The sequence below is a fragment of the Ascaphus truei genome, chromosome 9 (assembly GCF_040206685.1).
Source record: "Ascaphus truei isolate aAscTru1 chromosome 9, aAscTru1.hap1, whole genome shotgun sequence".
NCBI lineage: Eukaryota > Metazoa > Chordata > Amphibia > Anura > Ascaphidae > Ascaphus > Ascaphus truei.
The window spans coordinates 44523974-44547246 of NC_134491.1; the positions used below are offsets into that span (position 1 = coordinate 44523974).

The 23273-nt window shown below is 43.9% G+C and overlaps 1 protein-coding gene across 6 annotated transcripts in view; it reads right to left on the reverse strand.

Moving 5' to 3' along the window:
- The window catches only part of SPATA7 (spermatogenesis associated 7), an 87918-nt gene that overhangs the window by 30912 nt on the left and 33733 nt on the right, over window positions 1–23273 (reverse strand). For 5 of the 6 annotated variants that reach the window (XM_075614594.1, XM_075614597.1, XM_075614595.1 and 2 more), the window contains 8 exons: window positions 18387–18514; window positions 12861–13309; window positions 12289–12346; window positions 7930–8024; window positions 7433–7492; window positions 6819–6896; window positions 6165–6222; window positions 2310–5881 (listed from right to left, as the gene is read on the reverse strand). In XM_075614594.1, coding sequence (XP_075470709.1) covers window positions 5324–5881; window positions 6165–6222; window positions 6819–6896; window positions 7433–7492; window positions 7930–8024; window positions 12289–12346; window positions 12861–13309; window positions 18387–18514 — 1484 coding nt within the window. In that variant the 3' untranslated portion in view covers window positions 2310–5323. Of the gene's footprint in view, window positions 1–2309; window positions 5882–6164; window positions 6223–6818; window positions 6897–7432; window positions 7493–7929; window positions 8025–12288; window positions 12347–12860; window positions 13310–18386; window positions 18515–23273 lie in introns of those variants that run through there. The other variant, XM_075614599.1, reaches the window with a different exon arrangement.

The following is a 23273-nucleotide window of genomic DNA, read 5'->3' on the forward strand; positions in this document are numbered from 1 at the left end:
GACAATATCTTTAATTTGAACGTAACGGGTCTTTGGAAATCACGTTTAAACAGAATAGTCTGGCCATGTCCAGGTATCCGCATTCCTCGTGTATTATGCAGTAACTATAGCAATTGACAAAGTGGACAGAATAGTAGGGTGAAGTTGTCACATTTGCATCCTAACGTAGAGCTGGTGTGTCAGTGCAGCCACATTTTCCATGCAGCTCAGACCGGCAGAAAAGCTGCACAATTCTTAGCCATATTTCGCACCTTGTACGGGAGATTCTTTAAGAGTTAATGTATCAGTCTCCCGGCTGCAAAACTGGGGCACATAACGGCAGCAGCAGATGCCTGACATTTTCACAACCGGGATACTGATCAGTAACTGCCCTAGTACGTCAGCTAAGAATCTTTCAAAAGATGCTTTCACTGAGTTTAAATTGAAAGAAAAGCAGATTTATATTATACTCTATTTTTATATTAGTGTAATAGTTGCACATTATGATTTAAAAAACAAAGTTACTGCGTGTAGGACTGTTTCTGCCGTTGCACAGCTGGGGACTGTATGGAATCTGTTCATAACCTCACACATGACGATAATCGGTGTCATTGTAACGTTACGGCTGTGCCTGCGCTAGAGAAGTAATAATACCGGTATTGCACAATCTGTTTATATGCATTACTGCTGCAGTGTGTGGTGGATTTATACGCGGAACAGACCACCTGAAGAGCTGCAGAATATTTCCTCACTGGACTGGGATCGAACTACATTTTTTTTTCTTCCAAGTAACGTTCGCTGTAGGAGAGAATGTTGGGTTTTTACTAGACGGAGTGTCACCCCTGTGAAACCCTGAAGCTATGAGCAGGATGCTTTTGGTAGTATAATGGTTAATGACACACAGTCGTTTGAGGATGCAATAGTATATCTAACATGTTATGGTGCATCTAAGAATAGCGTTAATTACATCTGTAAAGTCATTCAAAAATATTTATTATACAGGCATACCCCGCTTTAAGGACACTCACTTTAAGTACACTCGCGAGTAAGTACATATCGCCCAATAGGCAAACGGTAGTTCACGCATGCGCCTGTCATCACATCCTGAACAGCAATACCGGCTCCTTACCTGTACCAAAGCTGTGCGCAAGCGGGGAGACTAGAGCCTGTTACAAATGCGTTATTTACATCAGTTATGCCCGTATATAACGATTGCAGTACAGAACATGCATCGATAAGTGGGAAAAGGTAGTGCTTCACTTTAAGTACATTTTCGCTTTACATACATGCTCCGGTCCCATTGCGTACGTTAATGCGGGGTATGCCTGTACTTTTGTTCACTACCAACTTCCATTAAAGTCATTACTTTAATAGGATAATGTTCAATACAGCCCTGACATTTATTTTAGTGACAGTATATTCACATGTGCAAACCCGTTCCACTACAAAGCTAAAGCTCTAGCCCCATCCAGCTTCTCAAATCCCACACTTCATGTTCTAATCAAAATGGCACTATGGATGATGCCAAAGAAAAGTGCAAATCGGGACAGCTGTGCTTGCAGCCAGCCTGCTTAAAGCAAAAAGGGAACTGTCGTGTTCTCAATGATACAGGGATCAAGGAGATGTTACCGTGCAGCTCTGAGAGAATTCATTTCTAAGGTCTGCAAATATTGGGTTGCATTTTTCTCTGACATTTAAAACCACTGGAGGGTATTGCAATGAAATTTAAAGACAGGATAACAAAAAAAGACAGTACAGGCAATGTGAACAAATATTTGCAGGGAAGAGGGACTTACGTTTTTTTTTTGGTTGCCAAAAGGCCCACATCGCAAAGCCGTGATAGGGGGTTAAGGATATCTAGGAGAATTAAGCAAAGAAGGATGGGAAGCCATGTTGGTCCTTCCATGTAGTAACAAAGGAGGGAGAAGGGCGTAGGATTCCTTTTATTGGACCAACAAGTAGTTAAGCTTGTAACATTTCAACTACTTGTTGGTCATAAAAAGGTAGCCTACCCCCTACTCCCTCTCCTGTTACTACATGGTAGAGAGAGGACCAATATTAAAGAGACGTGAGGGGGATGTGTGTGGGACCAGACAGTGAATATCTATCAAATAAAAGCCACTATAACTTTTATGTCTGCTGACCTATATAAAGAATGTGGTCACGGAATAGTGCAAATCTGCATATGAACACACATACGATGGAACACATGTATAAACATACACTGTGTTATATGTATGTGTACAGATCTATACAGTACATGCAAGTGTGTACATAAACACAGACAAGCCTGCATACACTGAAAATAAACATCAGACACCCCCCCCCCCCCAAAAAAAGAGCAGGTTTGTCTATGGCTGGATCCAGAATTAGGAGTGATCCCCAGCAGTAAGGAGTAGAGAGGGAGGAAGTGAAGAGGATTTGTGGGGTGCTTTTTATTTAGGGGTGTAGAAGGTGTTGGAAAAGGTGTGTAAATAGTGGTGCAGTGTATGGGCACAGGCATAGGTGGAGAGATGAAGAAATGTGGATAGTAGGGGGGTGGGGAAGTTGGAGAGAATAGAAACGTTTACAAAGGAGTGAGAACTGCATACAGAAAAAGCAATAGGGCGGGCATAACACGATGCAGGGAGAGAGGGGTAGGATGTGAAAGAGCATGTGTATAAATCCGGCCTGGGAGGGCAGTTCAGCACAGATTAAACAGCAGCTGATTAAGAGAGTATATATGTTTAAAAATTGTTAGAGGTTACGGCGCAATGGGGTGCTTGGCTGCGCTCGTGCCCTGCATCCGAGCGATCTGAAGGACTTCAAATCACTCGCTATGGGGAGGCGTGGCAGAAGCGCGGCCATGACATCACACGACTGGTCCGCCCTCATTGGCTGAACCGCAGCCGAGACATGGCCATTGCTTGGCTGCTGCGCCAACAGACAAAAACCTTGTCTTTTGGTAAAGGTGATTGTACATAAGGCCTTGTCCATATTGCACACTGGGGCCTTATCTTGGTCGTGCCGCGCACAATATGGACAAGGCCTTACAGGGTAGTTGATGAAGGACTAAGTCCAGTTCTTGTTTTCTTCACTTCTAATTCCACCCCATTTTTAACTCCGCAGACACTTCATACTGTATGTGACACTTAAGATGTTGCACAGCCAAGATAAACTGACTTAAATACTCTAAACCAGTGTTCCCCAATTAAATTTAGTCGTGGAACCCTTTTTTATTTTGTACAACAAAATGGAACCCCTTAAATATTTAAAATTTTTCTTGGTTCAAGATCAAATACCTTTAAATTGAAAGTTACATTTTTCCAGGGGGAAGGCAACTGCACGTTTTGTCCTCTTTCATGTCCCATAAATAAATGCAGCCGCCCTGTATACGTGCCCATCAGGGAAAAAATAAGATTTTACTCTTAATTAAATGATAATTATAGTATCAGATTCTTTGTTTATTATTATTGTGATGGGGGGGGAAGGGAGCCCGCAGTGGTGTTGGTGTCTCCGTCCCTCCTGGCGGCTGCAATTTTTAAATGTTTTATTTTTTCGCAAAACACTTAATTTTACCTCCCGGAACGCCAGGGTTTTTTTTTTTTTTTTTTTAAAGTCCCCCCACTGTCCCAATACATTTTTAAAAGACCTCCAGGGTTCCGCGGAACCCCATTTGGGAAATGCTGCTCTAAAATACACGTTACTCCTTTACTATACAACACACGCGCGCACACACACACACACACCTACGTCACTCCTTCCTGTACACGTCCCCTCACTCCTTCCTGTACACGTCCCCTCACTCCTTCCTGTACACGTCCCCTCACTCCTTCCTGTACACGTCCCCTCACTCCTTCCTGTACACGTCCCCTCACTCCTTCCTGTACACGTCCCCTCACTCCTTCCTGTACACGTCCCCTCACTCCTTCCTGTACACGTCCCCTCACTCCTTCCTGTACACGTCCCCTCACTCCTTCCTGTACACGTCCCCTCACTCCTTCCTGTACACGTCCCCTTGCTCACTCACACCTTTCTATACTGCCATACACTTTCCTTATAAGTAGATATCTCATGCACCCTCCTCTCCTGTCACTGCTCTCCTGCTACGGCGCGAGCTGTAACCGCCACCCTCCCTCCTCGCGCTCCCTTCTCATGCACCTCGCTCTCCACTTTCTTCACCGGCAGCTTTTGCCACGGGTCAGCCAGCTGCGCTAGCGACATCTTCCCTGAACGAGCAGCGTGCAAAGCCGGGGCTTCCCGCACCAGCCTCAGTGGAGCAAACAGTCTGCCTCTTCGTGGCTGCTCACCCTCTCCACAGCCGCTATGGGGGAGTGGGGGGTGGAGAAGAGCCATGGTGGAACCCCAGGGACTCGAAACCCCATTTGGGAAACACTGCTCTAAACAGATTCACATGACTACTAATTAATGGAGGTGATTGCCTAAATCAACTCAGACAGACAAAGTTCTGTTCCAATTGGGGTTAAATTGTTAGAAGAACTCAACTCAGACAGGACATACCATGTATGTATGTGATGTATAGGGAGACACCAAAAATAAGGTGACCCTCTAATTTTAGAAGCAGCTGGAAAGAAAGCACACACATGGTTTGAATTTCCTGCCACAAGCAACATGGCTGATCAGGCCCCCAAGGCAGAGCTACCTCAGTTTTAATTAACCTCCTACTTCATACATCCGACTGCTGATTGGCTCACAAAGTGGGCGGTCCTGATTATAATGCAAATTAGGTACTTTATTGTACTAACTTTTGTACCTATTGTACCTAACTTTATTGAAAAAAAAAACAAAAAAAAACCATTGCCTTATCAATCGGTCAAAACTGATATGTATATCTATGTATGTATAGTGTGCATGTGTGTGTACATTTGCACTATTCCCTGACAACATTCTATATAAAGATCACCAGACATAAAATAGTTATAGTGGTTTTTATTTGAGAGAGATTTTTTCACATTCACTGCCTTGTCCTACACACGTCTCCTTAATGTCTAGGCTGCCTTTGCATTTCAAAAGAGATTAGCCTTCTACAGTATGTCTCTACTGTTACACCAGGCTACCTGCTTCTACCGCATCTTATTTCACACTTCCTGTCTACATACATTGTAACCAGATATCCCTCTTACATACACTGTATACAATATTGTTTCTGTATTTCTGCCATACCTGATGAAGGACCCAGAGAGGTACGAAAGCTTATAAAAAAACAACTTGTTTTCCAATAAAAAGGTATCATACCCCCTCCTCCCTCTGTCTCCTTTGTTACTACTAGGATAATTACACTCTTATTGTGTAAGTCCCTACTTCAGTAGCCGTACCCCAGGTATACAATGCATAATTTTTGTGGTTACTCGACTTTTATTTCACAAATGGCCTGTAGTCTGTCACTTTGTGCCTCAGCGACTCCAGCGTCAGCAGGAGCTGGGCTCCCCGCTGTGTTATCAGGACCAGAGCACTCTTCTTCCTTGGATACCTGGACCATTTCTGAAAAGCTTTGCTCAAGCTCATCGAGGTCCTTCAGCTTGTCCGTTTTCTCAGTGTCGTCGTCACTCTCCGACGAGTTGAACCTGGGATTGAGTGCATCTAAGGAAGAGCCGCTCTGATCATCCTCAAGACCTCCAGTAAGATTGTCTAGGTCAGTGGTCTGCTCTGACGTCTCCTGTAAAATGCCATCATATAGCTGGCAGTCTGCGATTCTCTCATAGTCGTAACTCACATTCTGTACTTGGGAGATCCCATTCCCCACAGTATCCAGGGTATGCGAGTTCCTGGGATGTTTCTTGGTCCCCGAGTGATCCTGGACAAAGGCCTTAAATTGGTTGCAGTTGCCGTTATATTTTTCATTGCTTTCGACTTTGCAGCCCAAATCTTTCCTGAGCATGTCCAGCAGGTGGCACATTTTGCCCTGGAGATCAACGGTAAAAGAATTTGAGCCATAGCATGCAGTAAGAGGTATCCTTGCATTATAGAACAATGAGGAAACTGGGCAAACGCCAGAAAATGATAACAATGGTGATCTCAGTGGAATGGGAAGTACATTGACTAGTAAGATTTGCAAGCTGACCTGTTCCTAAACTGGTGGATCGAAAGGTTCTTCTATTTCAATCCATATAAATTTGAAATCAGTAATCTGGACATAAATATAATATATATATATTTATGGATATAATAAAATGTAAGGTTCATACCTCATCCAAACGCAGTTTATTTTCTTCAAAATGACGTTCAAACACACGTTCTAAAACTCTGGGGAACGGGAAGACAGAGAGGACAAATATTAGCGTTTGCTGTTCCTTCTGTATTATGATAAACACCTCGATGTTACTAGTAACATATCAGCTGGCCTAACCCTGACCACATCTACAAAAGGGACAGAACAAACTAAACACTGTTGGAAATTGGTACAGGCAGTCCTCGGTTATCCAACGGAATCCGTTCTGGGAGTAGCGTTGGATAGTGAAACCGTTGTAAAGCGAGTCCCATGTTAATCAGTGGCGGTGAGCGTTAGGTAACACATTCCGGCGTTGAAAAATGGACCTTTGTGTTGCATTGTAAAGCGTTGGATATGTCATTCGTTGTAAAGTTAAACGGATAGCGAGGACTACCTGTATACACATTTCAGAGCAAATACTACTGAAATACGGCCATGCTTCAGTAGTGTGGGTTCCAGTTTGGGCAGCACAGTCTGACACTGCTACATAGCTCTGTGACCCAACGCACGTCAGGTAACTGTGCATGAAGCTTTCAAACATATTCAATAAAGCAAGAAAAATGGCTTGACAAACAAAAAGAGAACATGCAGTATTATTTATAAAGAGTATAGGTTTCCTGTTAAATCTTACCTGTTGGAAAACAATCCAAGTGCCAGGATTTCATTAGTGACGTCTGTGATAAACGTCAGGTAAACAAGCTCTTCCTCTCTGTAAAAAAGATATTTTTGAAGAGAACAGTATCCTGGCACATTTTACTGCACTAATCAGCCCCTTCTAGAATTCACATACAGATGCTTTTATCCCTTCATTTCATAAAATATGATGCAACAAACACAAAAATAAAAAAAGGCAGAGGGGAACTTCTAGCTTCAGATGAGATACCTACATTTCTGTCTGCTGTTTTTTTTGCATGCAAGTGTTTGTAAGCAATGCTTTCTGGGCGATTGTAACTATTATAAAACGAGGAGGTTTCAGACGAGACCTAAGAGAGTGTTTGGTGAAGACAGATTGGGAATTCTGCTGTTTACAGGGAATTTCAGAATCAGCCTTAATGCCATAACACCTTGATGAGCTATTTGGTCTGGCGGTTACGCTGTGCTAAGATCTGAGCTGACGGACCATATTGTGTATGTGTGACATTGCTTTAAAGGTAAACCATACATGTGGGGGTGGGGAGAGGGGCTTCTGTCAGCATTTGGAGACTGTGCACAAACTATAATTAAACCTTTTACATAAATACCTACTCAGACTTGATCTTTTGCATAATAGGAGACGGTGACTTCAGTTCATTGGAAGAAGATACCCTAGAAAAACCACGCACAAATTACAAGCATGACATCTAAACACCCACATACTGGAGGCACTTATTGTATGTAGCATTCTGTTTTCACAAATAAGTGTAAGGTAGTGTGTACGGGTAATTAATGTGTAAGGGTAATACTTCTTTTCAATACCTAGTTTTACTTGAGGTTTAAGTGGCCTACTGTAGGTGAGGGGCAGCTTGTTTGAAACAATTAACACTGTAAGGGGCAGTTTGTTTGGTTTGAAAAAGCACTGACCGTTATACACAAAGTTAGCACAGTTTCAGATGTTTCACAGAAACAAATCCATTTCTTTACAATTACTTTGTGATGCTCTTTAGCCCAAGTATTGCACAAGTTTTGTAGCAGGCAGACTTTGATAAATTAACCTCAATGCGAGAAAGCCATGCACTATGATCCCTTTAGTATCTTGCCTTTACCTTGCGAAGGAGTGATGAGTTGTAAGCTTGTGCCAGTCTGTCTGGTTAATGTCCTCCGAGTCATTAACAAGCTGAGCATCTCCTGCGTCTCCGTCCTAAGACACAACATGGCAGAATGGCTTTCATTTATTTATTTATAAACCATTAAGATACCCCACATGTCTGCACAACAGAGGCTAATAAAAAACAACATACAATGATGCTAACAAGTTAACACTGACATGATGGGTAAGGAGATCCCTGTCCAAATTACAGGAGTAGAAGATTGGGGGGAGAGTTGGATACCTTCAGTTATTGTTTCGAATGACTACTGGAATGCTAAAGATACTTAAAACTTCAGACAGTGCAGCATGTCCATCTGCAAGTATGTAAGAAATGCTGGGTTTTAAATACCACAGAACACACATTATGTGTTTTTTTTAATTGAAATACATTCTACAAGGATCATTGAATTATGCTGCATATTAGCTGTCACATAGAAGTCCTTCCGAACTGCTGATACAGAAGAAAACAAATAAGCTCTTTATGAGAGTCGTTAACTAACAGAATACAGAACTGTTACAGTGTATGTATTTATGTAGTTTAGAAACAAAGTTTGATGCCAAGATCTGCTGTTAATGTTTGCATACATTTTATTTATATAGCGCCAACAATGTACACAGCGCTGTACAACATTACAATAGGAGGTAAATACATTACAATGGGACAACAGGTGATGACAACATAAGGATAAAGGTGACCCTGTCCCCAAAGAGCTTACAATTTGTCTCATATTTGGGAGGAGTGGCTCAGTGTAAAATACACTGGCACTGAGTTTGAAGCAGGAGAACCTGGTTCAAATGATGCTACGACGTCATGTTACCATGGCAACAAGACGCCATGTGACATCACAGCGTCATTTGACATTCTAGGAGGGCGGCATCAGGTAAGTGCTTAAGCGCAGCAGTTTTGTAAATCTGCCACTGGGTGTGAAACAGGGACGCTAGATACAAGAATGTTACAGTAATCAATACGGGAGAGAACAAGGGCATGCGTTCGTGTTAGTCATAATGGAACATAGGAAGGGGCAGATTATGGGGGATAGTAGCGTTATTTACTGTTATGGAGAAGGGAACATTGGAGGGAATATGAGAAGTTCTCATAGCCATGTTAACAGTGCCAGATTAAGTTTTTGCAAGGCTCTAAGCTATGATAAAGGAAACGTCCCTATTAAAAACAAAAATTATTATTGTGGACAGGTTAACTTCTGTAAACTGTTTTGAGTACTCCTCACAATTGAAAGGTGGTGCGAGTCCATTCCTAGAACTTAAACAAAGCAGGTTGTGTGAATCCCAGGTTAGGGTCAGCCGTGCACAGCAACCGGAACAGGTAACATGGAGCTTAGCACATCAAGCAAATTAAAAACATGTTATTGTTACAGGTGACATCAGGGATGGGTGGGCAACAGATAACTGACGCGTTTTGCGCTTTAGCAAGCGCTTTCTCAAAGACTCTTTTTCATTTGCTTGATGTGCCGAGCGCCATTTTTCCTGTTCCAGTTGCTGTGCTCGGCTGACCCTATCTTGGGATTCACACATTGCTATTTTCATTGCTGGAAGCATGCCAAAAAGCAGTCAAGGATTCTCATATACTGCGAGTACTATCCAATACCAGGGTCGTTCACCTATCATCTGGGATTTATTATTATCTACATTGTGACTTGCTTCAAACACTCTAAGTGATTACTCCGTGTAAGTGGGGTGCAGAACAGGTCAGACTGGCCCAACAGACTACATCTGTCGCTATTATCCATAAACCCCCATTTGGAGAGAAAAACAATTATCTTATTTTGCCACTAAATTTTGAGTGAGATTAGTATCACACACTACTATCAAATCAGATGGACTGAAAGTTTCTGAACACCTTGAATATATAAAATTCTATTTCTTGGACTCATATGGGACTTTACATACATCATTATACATACATACATACATACATGATAGATTGAAGAATATGAAATATCTATCTGAGGTTCTGTAGCACTGTTTTTCTGTACTTTGGTTCATTATTTGCTGTTAAACAAAGCAGGGACGGTGGGTATGAAGTTGAAGGAAAGAACTAATGAAACCATTATAGTCTTCTGTAAAATGTTGTTGAGTTGCTGTTGTCCGTCTTTTCTTTACGACGTAGGTTGCTTTTAACGTACATAGTCCTGTTTGCCTTGTGCATGTAGTCTGTGAGGTCACACAGAGCATATTTGGTGAGAAGAGTAAGTGGCCTAAAACTGATCCTTGAGGTACACCTGCAGAGAGTTCCATAGAGATCGAGGAGGAGTTGGCATAAGAGACAGTGAGAGAGGTAGAAGGAAAACCGGGAGAGGACAGTGCCACAGATGCCAAAGGATTGAAAATGGTGGTCAACAGTATTGTAAGCTGATGAGAGGTCAAGAAGAATCAGAATAGTCGTTTCCTTGAGATTTGGCAATATGGTGGGCATTATCTACCTTGGCGAGTGCGGTTTCTGTAGCATATTCTGTGCGGCTCAAGTAAGTTATGGGAGTTCAGAAATGGAGGTGTATGTAAAGAAGCAGTTTGATCCAGAAGTTTAGAAACAAAAGACAGGGCGATAGTAAGCAGTGGAGAGTGAACGAGTCAGAAGAGAGGAAGAAGGATAACCAAGATTCAAAGTCGGAAATGAAATTGGAGTGTGAGAATGTCGAGTTAGGTGGCGTATATAGGTGACAGCAATATACAGAGTGGAGAGAAAGGGTGAATAGTATGGGCCTCACGGATGACAATATCAGGGAAGCAGATGTAGGCTGGGGCTGAAACTTAGCGAGAAAAGAGAAGAGTTTGCACACCACTCCGCAACCCAAGGGGCCAAGCGTGTGTGAGAAGGAAAAATAGAGCCGCCCCCAGGGCAGAGTCCGAGTGCCAAGAGGGGAAGAGAGGGAGAGAACAGGTCATGCACGATCGTGTAATGCAGCGGAGGTGCTGTCCCGCAAAGATGGAAGTGAACTAATGGCAAAGATCGGCTTCATAAATGAAATGTCCTTTAAACAAAAATAAATAAGTATTGCAAGTTTAAAATATTTAAAAAAAATACTGTATATATTTTTTTAAGAATCAATGTTTTCATAAGTGCGTGTCATCACTAGGCGCAATCGGCGGCTGATAGGGGTAGGCTCCTCGGGGAGTACAAGCCCCATGATGCTCATGGGCAGAGAGTCAGATGACCATAGACAGCCTATAGGGCTGCAAGGATCTCCTGCAGGGAGATACTTTTTGCGCGCTGGGAAGCTGACAGTCAGTCGGTGCTGGGACACGAACAGGGTAGGATGTATGTGCAGCTGTCTGTGACCCTCTGCACTAGGCCAGATACTCCTCTAGGCCCCCATACTTTAAGATTGTTGCTGCTACAGGGACAGGCCCTTAGGTAAGGACCTTGCCCCATTAGCTATTTTCTTAGTTAGGAGACACAGCTGCAAGCTGCGCTGTCTGCTCATAGTGGTCTGGGACCAGATTACTTCACCAGGACCAAAGACTGTCTTCGTGTGGGACACTCCAGCGGGATACCACCCCACATGGAGGCGGACTCGTCGTGGAGGACATCGCTGGATCGGCGGATCCCATCTGTCTTAAAATCAGCACGTCCGGGTGCTGGAGCACCCGGCAGGTACCTATATCCTTAAAGTGCACCAACCAAGTACACACACCATAGTGGTAGCGCTGACCACTTGGGGGTTGCATACTTGTGGACACCTGGGGTGGTTCGGTGCCCGAGGGCCCATCAGGTACGGTGGACACGGTGTGGGTTACACGGTGGTGGGATAAGGCCCTGCGTGGCGAAGGTATAGCTAAACCAGCAGCGTTACTATTTTCATTATTTGCTGCTTGCCTATATATTCATAAGTAAAGGTTATTGTTATATGCGGTGTGTTATCGTTTGTTCCTGTGCGGGGTTATCCCATCTAAAATTAGGAACCTGCGCAGGTGGAGGCGCTGTCACCTAGTGAATCAGGTACACTCCAGGCTCCCAGCGGCGGAGGCTTAGGCCTTCTGTGAGCCACAGGTAAAGCACCACATACATAGTACACGCCTTATCTCCCAGAGGGTGGGGGAAAGAGGGCTACCTACAGATACACACACACACACACACACACACACACACACTTAAAATACTTACACTTTAATTTTCTGTTTGTTAAAGCGCATACATATCCTTTGGGGAAATTATTCAAGGTACTGTATTTCTTTTTTTTTTTTTGTCTAAGAAAATGAACGCATACTTTACAAAGAGTTTGATTTTCACCTATTTCTTCACACAATTAAGACTCAAAAGAAGCGTCCTCCGCTGTATAAAGAGACCCCACGTTACCTTCTCTCTGAGCCAGGGGGATTCTCTTTTCTCTGATGCTGTAACTTCATCCAGAAAACTGAGGGTGTAAAAAAAAAAATGGTATCAGAGGTATGTTGGAAATACACAACAACGATACAACGACGATACTGTATAGTGCGGAAAAACTGCGCTTCGCACACAATTAATACAGTTCCTTTTAAATGCGCAATGCTAATGAGTACACAGTTGCGATGAACTGAAAAAATAGTCCTGTAGACCAGGGGTGCTCAACTTCAGTTCTCCCGCCCCCCACCCCCCCCAAAAAAGGTCAGGTTTTTAGGATCTCTCTGCTTAAGCACAAGTGGCTCAATCAATCCCTGCTTAAGCACAGGTGGCTGAATGTGAGGCTCAGTATTTGACTGAGCCTCGGATTGAGCCACCTGTGCTGAAGATTGGATATCCTAAAAACATGACCTGTTGGGAGAGCTTGAGGACTGGAGTTGAGGGCCCCTGCGGTATACCATTCACTACCAATGGTCAAGTACCAAGTTAACCCCTTCACCACCTGAGGGCCCACAATGCATTGCAAAGTTTGCTCGTGCCCCCTATACCTGCTTATATCCTCCGTCTGTGTCTCAGCTTCCGTCATTTCGTCCTTCCTTCTCCTCCTCGGTGCTGTGTAATACCGGTACTGTGCAAGCACAGACTTGGCCTCTGTTTTCAAGGTTCGCGGGGTGAAGGGACGATGCTTGTTGGTGAATTGCTCAGAGTGCTTATCCAAGAGATCTCTGCTGTAGGTTTTCTGCTGGCTGTCCTGAAACCTGCTGAAGCTTTTGGGGATGCTGACAACGGAAGATGAGTCTGAGATTTCGCACTGACTTCTGGATGCGATCCTGGAGGATTCTGGCCATCTCCTGCTCGCACCTTTCCACAGTTCAGGATTATTCTCTAGAAATTCTAACTGCCTTGGTGAAGAGATGAACGAGTTTGTGGAGTACAGCTGCCCCGGATCCGAGAAAGGGGATCCCCTTATATTATTACAGGGTCCTTCATAAAAGCCCTGGGGGGAAAAGCAGTTTGCTCATTATGGTACAATGCCTAGTACTGTATAGTGGTAACCCAACACAAAAGAGTAAACTAAAAGAAAGAACTTCAAACAATGTGAAAATCTTGGCACATTACACGGCAATCAGAGGGTTACGCAGATAACCCACTATGTATAAGCAAAAGTATATGCAAGTCACATTTAGTGCACACACACACGAGTGATTATTTAGCGTGCACACACACATAATGAGTGATCAAAGACACTGATATAACCGTTGGACAGATGGCTTCAGAAAACACAAACCCACGTCAAAATGCTTTTAAGTTCTTGGTTAACAACAATTTCACAATGCCAGAAAATTACTTGGATATTCAAGGTATAAAAAAAAAAACAGAGGTAAAACAAGAGCATCGTGATTCATTCCACAAAAGTACATGAATGATGAAATGACTGCAATTTCTCTGCACATGAAGGCAGAAAGAAAATAAACTGCACTCCTGCAGGGCAGTATTCTAAATAGATTTGTTGTTCGAGTTCCTTTTCGTTCACAGCTTTCCTCTTAATTGGGAAGTACAATTAGCAGCAAATGCTTAAAAAAAAATACTGAAATGCTGCAATAAGAAGGGTTAGGGCAGGGGTTCTCAACCCTAGTCCTCAAGGCTACCAACAGGTCAGAATTTAAGAATATCCCTGCTTCAGCACAAATACTGAGCCACCTGTGCTGAAGTAGGGATATCGTGAAAACCTGACCTGTTGGGGGATGGGGTCTTGAGAACCCCTGGGTCTTCAATGTTGGAGTTGAGAATTAGGTGGAGCAGTTTTGACTGATTAACATCCCACGATTATTGGGGCTCCATGGATAACATTCAAAAGTAGCAATGTTTAGGAGACCCTGATGGAGAGACAGGGCCCCGGATTTTATACCATTATGGAAATAATTTGTAATACAGTGTATTAAGAGATTTTCTCAATCCTCTCCATGGGACACCCTGGCCAGGCCATGTTTTAAGCATGACCAGCTAATCACACACATTCACATGCAAGTGAAACACGCTTGGGTAATTTCTTTAAATTATTCCTAAAATCTGGTCAGGCAGGGGGTCTCGCGATGAGAGATTGGGAAACGCTGACCTGACCCATTCCAAAGGTCGGTATCTTTTTCCGATGCTGGACTTTACATGACTGGGATTTCTCTCCTTGCTTAACGGAGCTGTAGGCCTTTGAGATGTGGCTAAAAACGCAACAAGGCAATGAAAGAGTCAATTTTCCATGACCACACCCGATACAGATCACTATGAAGTAACAGCAGTAACCAAGCTGAATGGGGAGATAATAAGATGCACAGTAACACAGCGGATGGTAAATGTATTAAAAAAACTAGACTATTTCTGAGCTGTAATAGTTACTCCATATGTTTTATATTTGTAATCAACATGATTGTAATCTACATGCAAGATACACAAAGTGAATAACAATAGTTAAATGGAAGGCCATTATAACGCCACATACACACATAGGATGTGCATTTTATTTTATTACATAAATGATAATCCGACCAACAATACGGTACTTTAATATGATCAGCTTTGCACTGAATTCTCGCTCTTATAAAAGGATATAATCTTTCATCTCCCAAGAGCCTGGAATAAAGCGTCCTCATTACCCTTACAGTGCCTTTGTGATGTACCTAGTACAGCATGGGCACAATTAGGAAAGATAAGAACTAGCAAAGGTAGAGGATCAGAGACACACACACACCCCCCCCCCCCTTTTGGTGAAGAATAATCTAACATGTATAAATAGAACAATAATAAAAATAAAAAGGGGCATACTAGAGAACCCCAAAATTTTTTTTTTTTTATATATAGTCAACCAAGTTATAGTTTGCCTTTTACTACAAGGTACATTCATTTTAGGTTTTAATACCCTTTTAAGGGCTCAACATGAGAATTCTTGATAGATTATATTATAGGACCAGATCCACAAAAGGGTGCCAGCTTTCCGCCTATTAATATTAAGGGTGCCTGCGTTTACGCCTATTAATATATCAATGGGAGTAGAGGTGTGATCAAGCTTATCACACTTCTGTGGATCTGGAGCTTTCAAAACCTCATATGGCTCATCTTTAGGTGTACTGTATGCTTTATTAAGAACAACTTCTTACAACTCTTTTGGGAGACAAGGGTACTTGAAAATGGACAGTGCATTAAAAAGGTTGCCAGGGAAACACGAAATACTTTGACAGATTCAATATGAATGACCTCCCGCTGCTGGTGTATCTAAGACTCCTTATAGATGTGCTGTGCTTCAGCAGCGAAGTCTAGCATGATCTATGCTTCATCTTATCCCAGGGCGTGTTTACTCGGGTTAATAGAAGCGTACAACAGAATCGAGGAACTCAGCGAGACTCCTTTGAGAAGGAAGAAATAAATAACGAAATTGCAAAGTTGGGTAAAACAGAATGACAGCTCCTTCGTAAGCCATCTGTACGCTTTTGTTTTCTGGAGTTTCACATTTAAATTAATTACTATCATTAGTTTAAATTTAGTCACCAACAATGTTTTGTTTGTAAAGCCGAATGTGTTTATTGCAGTTTACTGTACAAAACCCCCCCCCCAAAAAACCTTTTTAGAATAATCTATTCCAATAGGCGTAATACATCAGAAAGCATTATATAAAATACAATTTCCGGGCCTGAACTCATTTCTCCCAAAAAGTTAACATTTTGGGGGTATAAAGCAATGCAGAGTACAACTATTCATTTCAAATGTTCTTCTAATCCAGAGTTGGGCAACTTCAGTTCTCCAGGGCCACCAACAGGTCAGGTTTTAAGGACATCTTCGCTTCGGCATAGGTGGCTCAGTGAACAGTTCAGGTTTTCAGGATCTCTGTTTCCCCACAGGTGGCTCAGTCGAAGAGTGCATCACCTGTACTGAAGCAGGGATGTCCTGAAAGTCTGACCTGTTGGTGGTCCTTGAGGACTGGAGTTGCCGCCCCCCACCCCCTCCTCCCTTTTCTAGTTAGAGACTTGTTGTCACAAAGATGAACTTCCTAGGCTTGGCAGTACATACACATGCCATTATATCATTGTACAGCTAGGTGCAGATTTGGGAAGCTGGGATGACGGCTTTTCCCTCATACAGTAGTGCCGTGCATGTTTAAGTTACAAATGAATCCTAATTTATGGAACAAGGAGACCAAGACTCAAAGATGTACAGCAAACCTACATATATATTATTAGGTCAAAGCAATGTGCGGGTACCATGATTACGAGAGTGTTCGTAAAGGTCCACAGAGGACAACAAATATTGGATTTCTTTCATACAATAAAAATTGGACATATTGAGGTTCAATTTGTTATATTGCTTATTGACTTCTGGGCTGTTAATCTGTGTGGCGACGCGGACGTCACTCATATTTTGTATTTCCTTGCTTCCATTTACTGGCTACACACAGATGGGGGGGGGGGCATCACAACAGTGTGAAATGTTATATTTAATTTAATGTAGGATGGAGAAGGTCTCAACCTGCAGCCCGTGCCTTTCACTTCTGCAACAAAGGAACATTTTGTTTCTGAACATATTGGCTATCTATCTATGAGCACTGCTCAGTCACCAAGGCCTTACAATAGTTTGATGAGGATTTTGGCCCACCGTTTCATTGCTGGAAAAGGATTCCTCCTGGCAAATGCCATTAAAAAAATTAAATAAATAAATAATAAAAAATTTAAAAAAAAAAAAGCGGGGGGGGGGGGGGAGCTGTGATCATGTCCTGGCATCTTACTGTAAGTGGGTGACACTTGTTAGGATCATACAGAGAAGACACTAGGGGCAGGAGTGGGCAACTCCAGTCCTCAAGGGCCACCAATAGGTCAGGTTTTCAGGATATCCCTGCTTCAGCACAGGTGGCTCAATCAGTGGCTCAGTCTTTGACTTCCGTCTCCCTTTAAGCATGCAGCAACAGCTTTCTTTACAGGCAAAGAAAGGCTTTTTTTTTCTCATACGGTATGAAAGTTTATTTCACATACAGTATAACATTTTTTTCCCCATTGGGATGTGGTAAAATTGAATGTTGCTCTGTAACTGGGGTCACTTATTTCTATTAAATTCATCTTGCTAAAAACCATATAAAAATATCTATTACATTAGGGAAAACAGAGGTGGGATTCATGTACAGTATATATCTTTAAAATCAGTGCAATCCTGTTCTAGCAAACCGTTATAAAACAGATGCTTTGCCATAATGCCCAAAAGTTAAGTTTCTAAATTCCTATAATCTAATAATTTGCAATGTGGATGTAATGAGAAACCAGACGGAGCAGGAAAAGGTCACTCTCAAACGCCCAAAGTTAAAGGTGTGCTTTGTGCGGTTACCAAGCGGAAAGGATAAATCAACCGCACATTGTATCCAAGATGTGGGTACCACTGACACAAAAGCATTGCAGGACCAAGACACGAGAGCCGTGTGTTAGAAAGCAAAGTACCAGAGACTAACCCCATCTGTGCTGGGAGAGCCTGAAATGCGTTGGCAAAAATCGATTCTCCTGCACCAAATGATTAAATTGTGCCCACATTTCAGGACGTGCAAACAATAGAACGTTCCAAATGATATTGTCTGCTTATTCCCTGTGTGGTTCGTTAAGAAGAGGTTGCTGTAGATGCAGATCGTTCAGAATTTACTTCTTAAGTAGGCCGATTATGCTACACATGGCTCGTACTTAACATTGAGTGCATTAGGAAAACATATTCATGCTACACATTGCCAAGAAGAGCATGACTTTTAAGACTAAGACGGTAAATTGTTGCTTTATCAATCAGTGTGATGGCTGCAGGAACTTGTTCAATGGCCACAGGTTTCGATTCGATAGTAAAAACGGTGTTTTCCAAAGCAGTGGCCAAGCTGTAAACATCTAAAAAGCATGTAAACAACCAATCAGAAATTAAACTATAGAAACGTTCCTCTTACATTAGCCGGAGGGGAGGTGATTTACGTTCTGTATAATGGCATTACTTTTTATGCAGCCACTCCAGATGATGGTTTGACCTAGTGTAAACCTTTCAAGCAATAAACAGTGATGTCAGCTTCTTACCTTCTTTGGCGATGTGTAATCAGACCTTTCCCTGGAATTGGGGCGGGAAACACTTGGGGACTGCGAAGACTCCCTCTCAAACCTGTTCACCTCTCTCCTCATTTTTTCCCTCCGCTGCTGGTCGCCGTCTTGGAGAAGAAAACAATAAAAAGTTGTACATGAAATGCCTGCCGGGGCTATACTTAATGCATTTTATTTGTAAAGCCTTAGACGGCTCAATTTACTGGTCTTTTTTATAGGTCTCAATTTTTAAAACAGGACGGCAACATACAGATCTATGGTTCAGTAAATGCTCTAACTCAGGGGAGCGCAATCTTTTTTTCCCTGCGCCACCCTGCCGGCTGTCCTCCTCTCTGAGGGCCCCCCTCTTACCCCGGCTCCGGCGCCTGGGTGTCATGTACCATGGCAACGCATCTCCAGAAGCCGTCCGAGTCAAGGTATGTACAGTTTACAGAGGGTCTTCGCCGCTTCCCTGGCACTTGGCAGTTAATTTAATTGCCTTCGGGAAGCACGGGAGGCCTCTGTAAACCACCCTCCACCCCCCCCCCTCCGACAGACAATCTCGCTTCCCTCCTGGGGAGTGCTCACCCCCAGTTTGCACACCCCTGCTCTAACTCGGGGGGGAGATCAACTCCAATCCTCAAGTCCCCCTCCCCCCTCCCAAAAGGTCAGGTTTTCAGGATATCCCAGCTTTAGCACGTGGCTCCATCAGTCCCTACTTCAGCTCAGAGGCACAGTCTTCGATTGAGCCTCCGTTTCAGCCACCTGTGCTGAAGATGGTATATCCTAAAAACCTGACCAGTTTTTTGGGGGGGGGGGGGTGTTGAGGGCTGGAGTTGAGCACCCCATCTCTAACGAAATGAGCCATTGTAAGCACGATGAATGACACAATGAATGGATGATGTTTACACTTGAATTACAGCATTATTTATGCATTTGAAAACACACACGATTCGTGGCAATTAATCCATCGTCTGGCCAATTTCCTGACTTTCTAAAACCTTAAACTTTGTTTATCTCCTCATTTTATTAGCTCGTACATAACTAATCATTTTGAATTCTGTGCCGTGTCTGCCCCCTGCCATGCACACACTGGCTTCCATTTCCGTAAATAAGCCTCACACATTTTCCTGGCTCTGCCTCTATCACATCATTATCTCTTGTTATCTCATTTATTTTACTCTGCTTTCCTTCTGTATTTTGAGGTGTCCAATAATCTTTATTTTTTTATCCACCCTCTCTCTGTCGCTTGTATTACAAAATATAAGAAGTCCTTCCGTCCTTCCTCAAGGATTTAATTTTAATGGCACAGACAGGAGGAACACACCGAGTTGTTGCGCTCATGCCAATTGTATTAATTTGACATCACTAGCTCAGCTGGAAAGAATCACCTTTTTGTGTTTGCTTGGGAGGCGGCATGGAAAGGAAGGAGATGTAGTGGCATTATTTGGGGAGGAAATGCTTAGCATTGATGCTGAAAACAGAAGTTACATATAGGACCAGGTAAGCTTATTGGTGAAGAGTTGGATAGTGTGTAAGAGTGGAAAATGACAGTGGCACACAATACACGTTACATGGAATAATCAGAATATTAGATTGCACACTTCGTGTATCTGGATGGACATGTACGGTCGTGATACAGTACCTTCTTTTATTGGACCAACATGAAAGTTCCTCACAAAACTTGAGCTGCCAAGACGTGAAAACCTTCCGTCTAGCGCAGACGCATTGAATCTACAGAACGGACCTTTGTGGACTTTAAAACTAACTTTATTTTAGCCCACGGGTGGCCAATTCCAGTACTCAAGGGCCACCAACAGGTCAGGTTTTCAGGATACAACAACGAACAAATTATTTAGTACATTACTATATGCTTTTTGTATATTTTTTTCTTCTCAGAAGTATGGGTCAAGACTTTGGGCAAAACATTTCAAGGTGACCCTATCCGCAGGTCCAACGCTACCAATATAATACTGTGTCTTTTGTATTTCATCCACTGCAGAGAGTGAAGAGGAAACAAAAAAATAATATAACCCAGGGGTGCACAAACCTTTTGTCCTGCGCCCCCTACTGCTTGCGCCCACCTCCCCTTGTATCAAGTGTCAAATGACGCTGTGGGGTCATGTGATGTCACATGATCCCTGTGGCGTCATTTGCATGAGTGAAAACATCTGGATACCAAATAAAATATCTTATGACGGAAGGGAATATTAGCAATGCACATTACAATGTTACAATATGTCTGAAGAAGAAAGCAAAGAGTTCCCTTAGTGCACTCAGAATTACTTTATTATTTTACAAAATCACTCTTTATTGTAAGACATTAAAATAGTATTTAAATGGTATCGCTGGTCTGGACTGCTAGGTTTGTCACTATTTGTGTGGTGTATTTTCCTGCAATAATAAATACATAGACTGAAAGTATAAAATGCTCAGATATAGAGCAGGGCGCCCTACTCCAGTCCTCAACACCCCCCAACAGGTCAGTTTAAAGGATATAATAATAATAGCATGTTCTTGTATAGCGCTGCTAGTTTTACATAGCGCCTTACAGAGACATTTTGCAGGCACAGGTCCCTGCCCCGTGGAGCTTACAATCTATGTTTTTGGTGCCTGAGGCACAGGGAGATAAAGTGACTTGCCCAAGGTCACAAGGAGCCGTCACTGGGAATTGAAATAGGTTCCCCTGCTTCACACTCAGTGCTAGTCAGTGTCTTTACTCGCTGAGCCACTCCTTCTCCCTTCAGCACAGGTGGGGCAGTCAGACTGAGCTACTGATTGAGCCACCTGTGCTGAAGCAGGGATATCCCTAAAACCCAACCTGTTGGGGTGTCTTGAGGACTGCAGTTGAGCACCCCTCATACTAGTATAGAGAGATTGAAGTAAATGTCCCCTCCCCAGCACAATATTTATATGGTGATTAACATGTGAGGTTCCTGGATCGAGAAATTTGTACAATATTGATCCATAGGCTATAAAGTTAACAGTAAACAATCAAGTGAACCAACATGTTTATATGACAGACGGTAATGTGCTTGTAATATAGTGTTGTAATGTGTAAATGTACAGAGAAGTTGTCAGGAATCGGCGTTCTCCTCGCTTCCCACACAGAGCACTCCCTCTCCGCAGGGAGCCCCTGGACACACAAAACAATCCTGCCTTACCGGCCTCCACGGCTCCTCGCCCCTGCCGCCGTCGCGGGATCACCCCCCTCGGCGATTCCTCTGCTCAGTGCCGGGCGCGCCCACGCCCTCCTGCACGCACACCTACACACACGCCAGCCCCAGACGTTATGTGCATGCATTCCCAGCTTAAAGAGCACACGCCTAACAGAGCACTTTTAACCACTGCTCCTGCAGTGAGGCGTTGCCCCCAAGCATCACACAGTTCCATGCAAATCAAGGATTACACTCAGCTGGGCTGTAACACCTCCCTCCTATCAGGGAAGACTCCTTGCAGTCCTCCAGGCCTGTCCCCTTTTCCCATTGGCCTGCCCAGCTTTATTATGCCTGTGCTTCCCATCACTCGTCGCTCGACATAGTCTCTGTATGGAAGTACTTCTGGATTCTCTCAGTGTTTTCACAGGTTCTGACGCGGCTTGTACGACTACCCCCTCTGGCTCTCGATCTCGGCACCCCTTGGACAACGCTCACTCTGGTAACCCCTTGAACACGGCTTGGACTACGACCTATCTCCACTCCCTGACCTCGGCAAGGCATTCATCACTATCTCTACAACCGGTACCGGCAAGTATTGTCTACCTTACTACACCTGGCCTGGCAACGCTTCATACCACACTCCGGACACGCTCCCTTTGCTGCGGGTGCGTGTATTACCACTTCCCCCTTCAGCTCAGGGGACGGGTCTGGTCTGCGGGCAGCACCGGCGTAACATTATGTCGAGCCCACAAGACGCAGACCAGACCGAACTACAGCAGTTTCTCTCTAATCTGCTTCAGCAAAACCAGGCCATGGCGGATCAAATTGTGGCACTTACACGCCAGGTCGCAGTACTCTCAGACAGGGTACTGACCGCGACCCCGCCAGATGTAAGCCCCCACTCCGCAAGCGCAGTTAGCAGCTCAAATGTAAGGATTCCTCCCCCCAAGCCTTATGCAGGTGAACCGCAAGATTGTAGGGGTTTCCTAAACCAGTGTGAGGTGCAGTTTGAAATGGCCTCCCATCTCTACAATACTGATCGCAAGAAGGTAGCCTACATTTATAACCTCCTCACTGGCAGCGCCCTGGCTTGGGCTTCCCCGGTTTGGGAGCGACGTTCTGACCTTACCCAAGATTACCCGGCATTTAAAGCCGAGTTTCAACGGGTATTCGATTCCCCCGCTCGTCGGGAGATGGCATGTGTTTCTCTCCTCCAGATCACTCAGGGACGGCGGATGGTGACACAGTATGCTGTGAAATTCCGGACTCTAGCAGCCGAGACTAACTGGGGACAAGAGGCTCTCGTCTCCGTATTCTGGCAAGGCCTGGCAGATCCCATCAAGGACGAACTCTCTCGCCAATCCAGGCCGGATCAACTGGAGGTCCTGATTGATTTGGCCGTCCGAATGGATCAACGCATCCAGGTACGCCGCTCAGATCGTCAGCGCACTCGCTTCCATAACTTTCAAGTTCCGTTCCCCAGTACTCTCAGCAGCACTCCTGCTCCCCCCAAGTACTACCACACCTCTTCGTCCTGCACTGGAGTTGCCAGAGCCAATGCAATTGGGGGTACAACGCATCCGCACACCGATACGGCAGTTCCGCCACACCGGGGGATTGTGTTTCTACTGCGGATCCATGGAACATCTGGTTCGGGACTGTCCACTGTGTCCGGGAAACGGGAACACCCAGTGAGTACAGAGGGGCTCTCTCTGGGTGTAATGTCTCC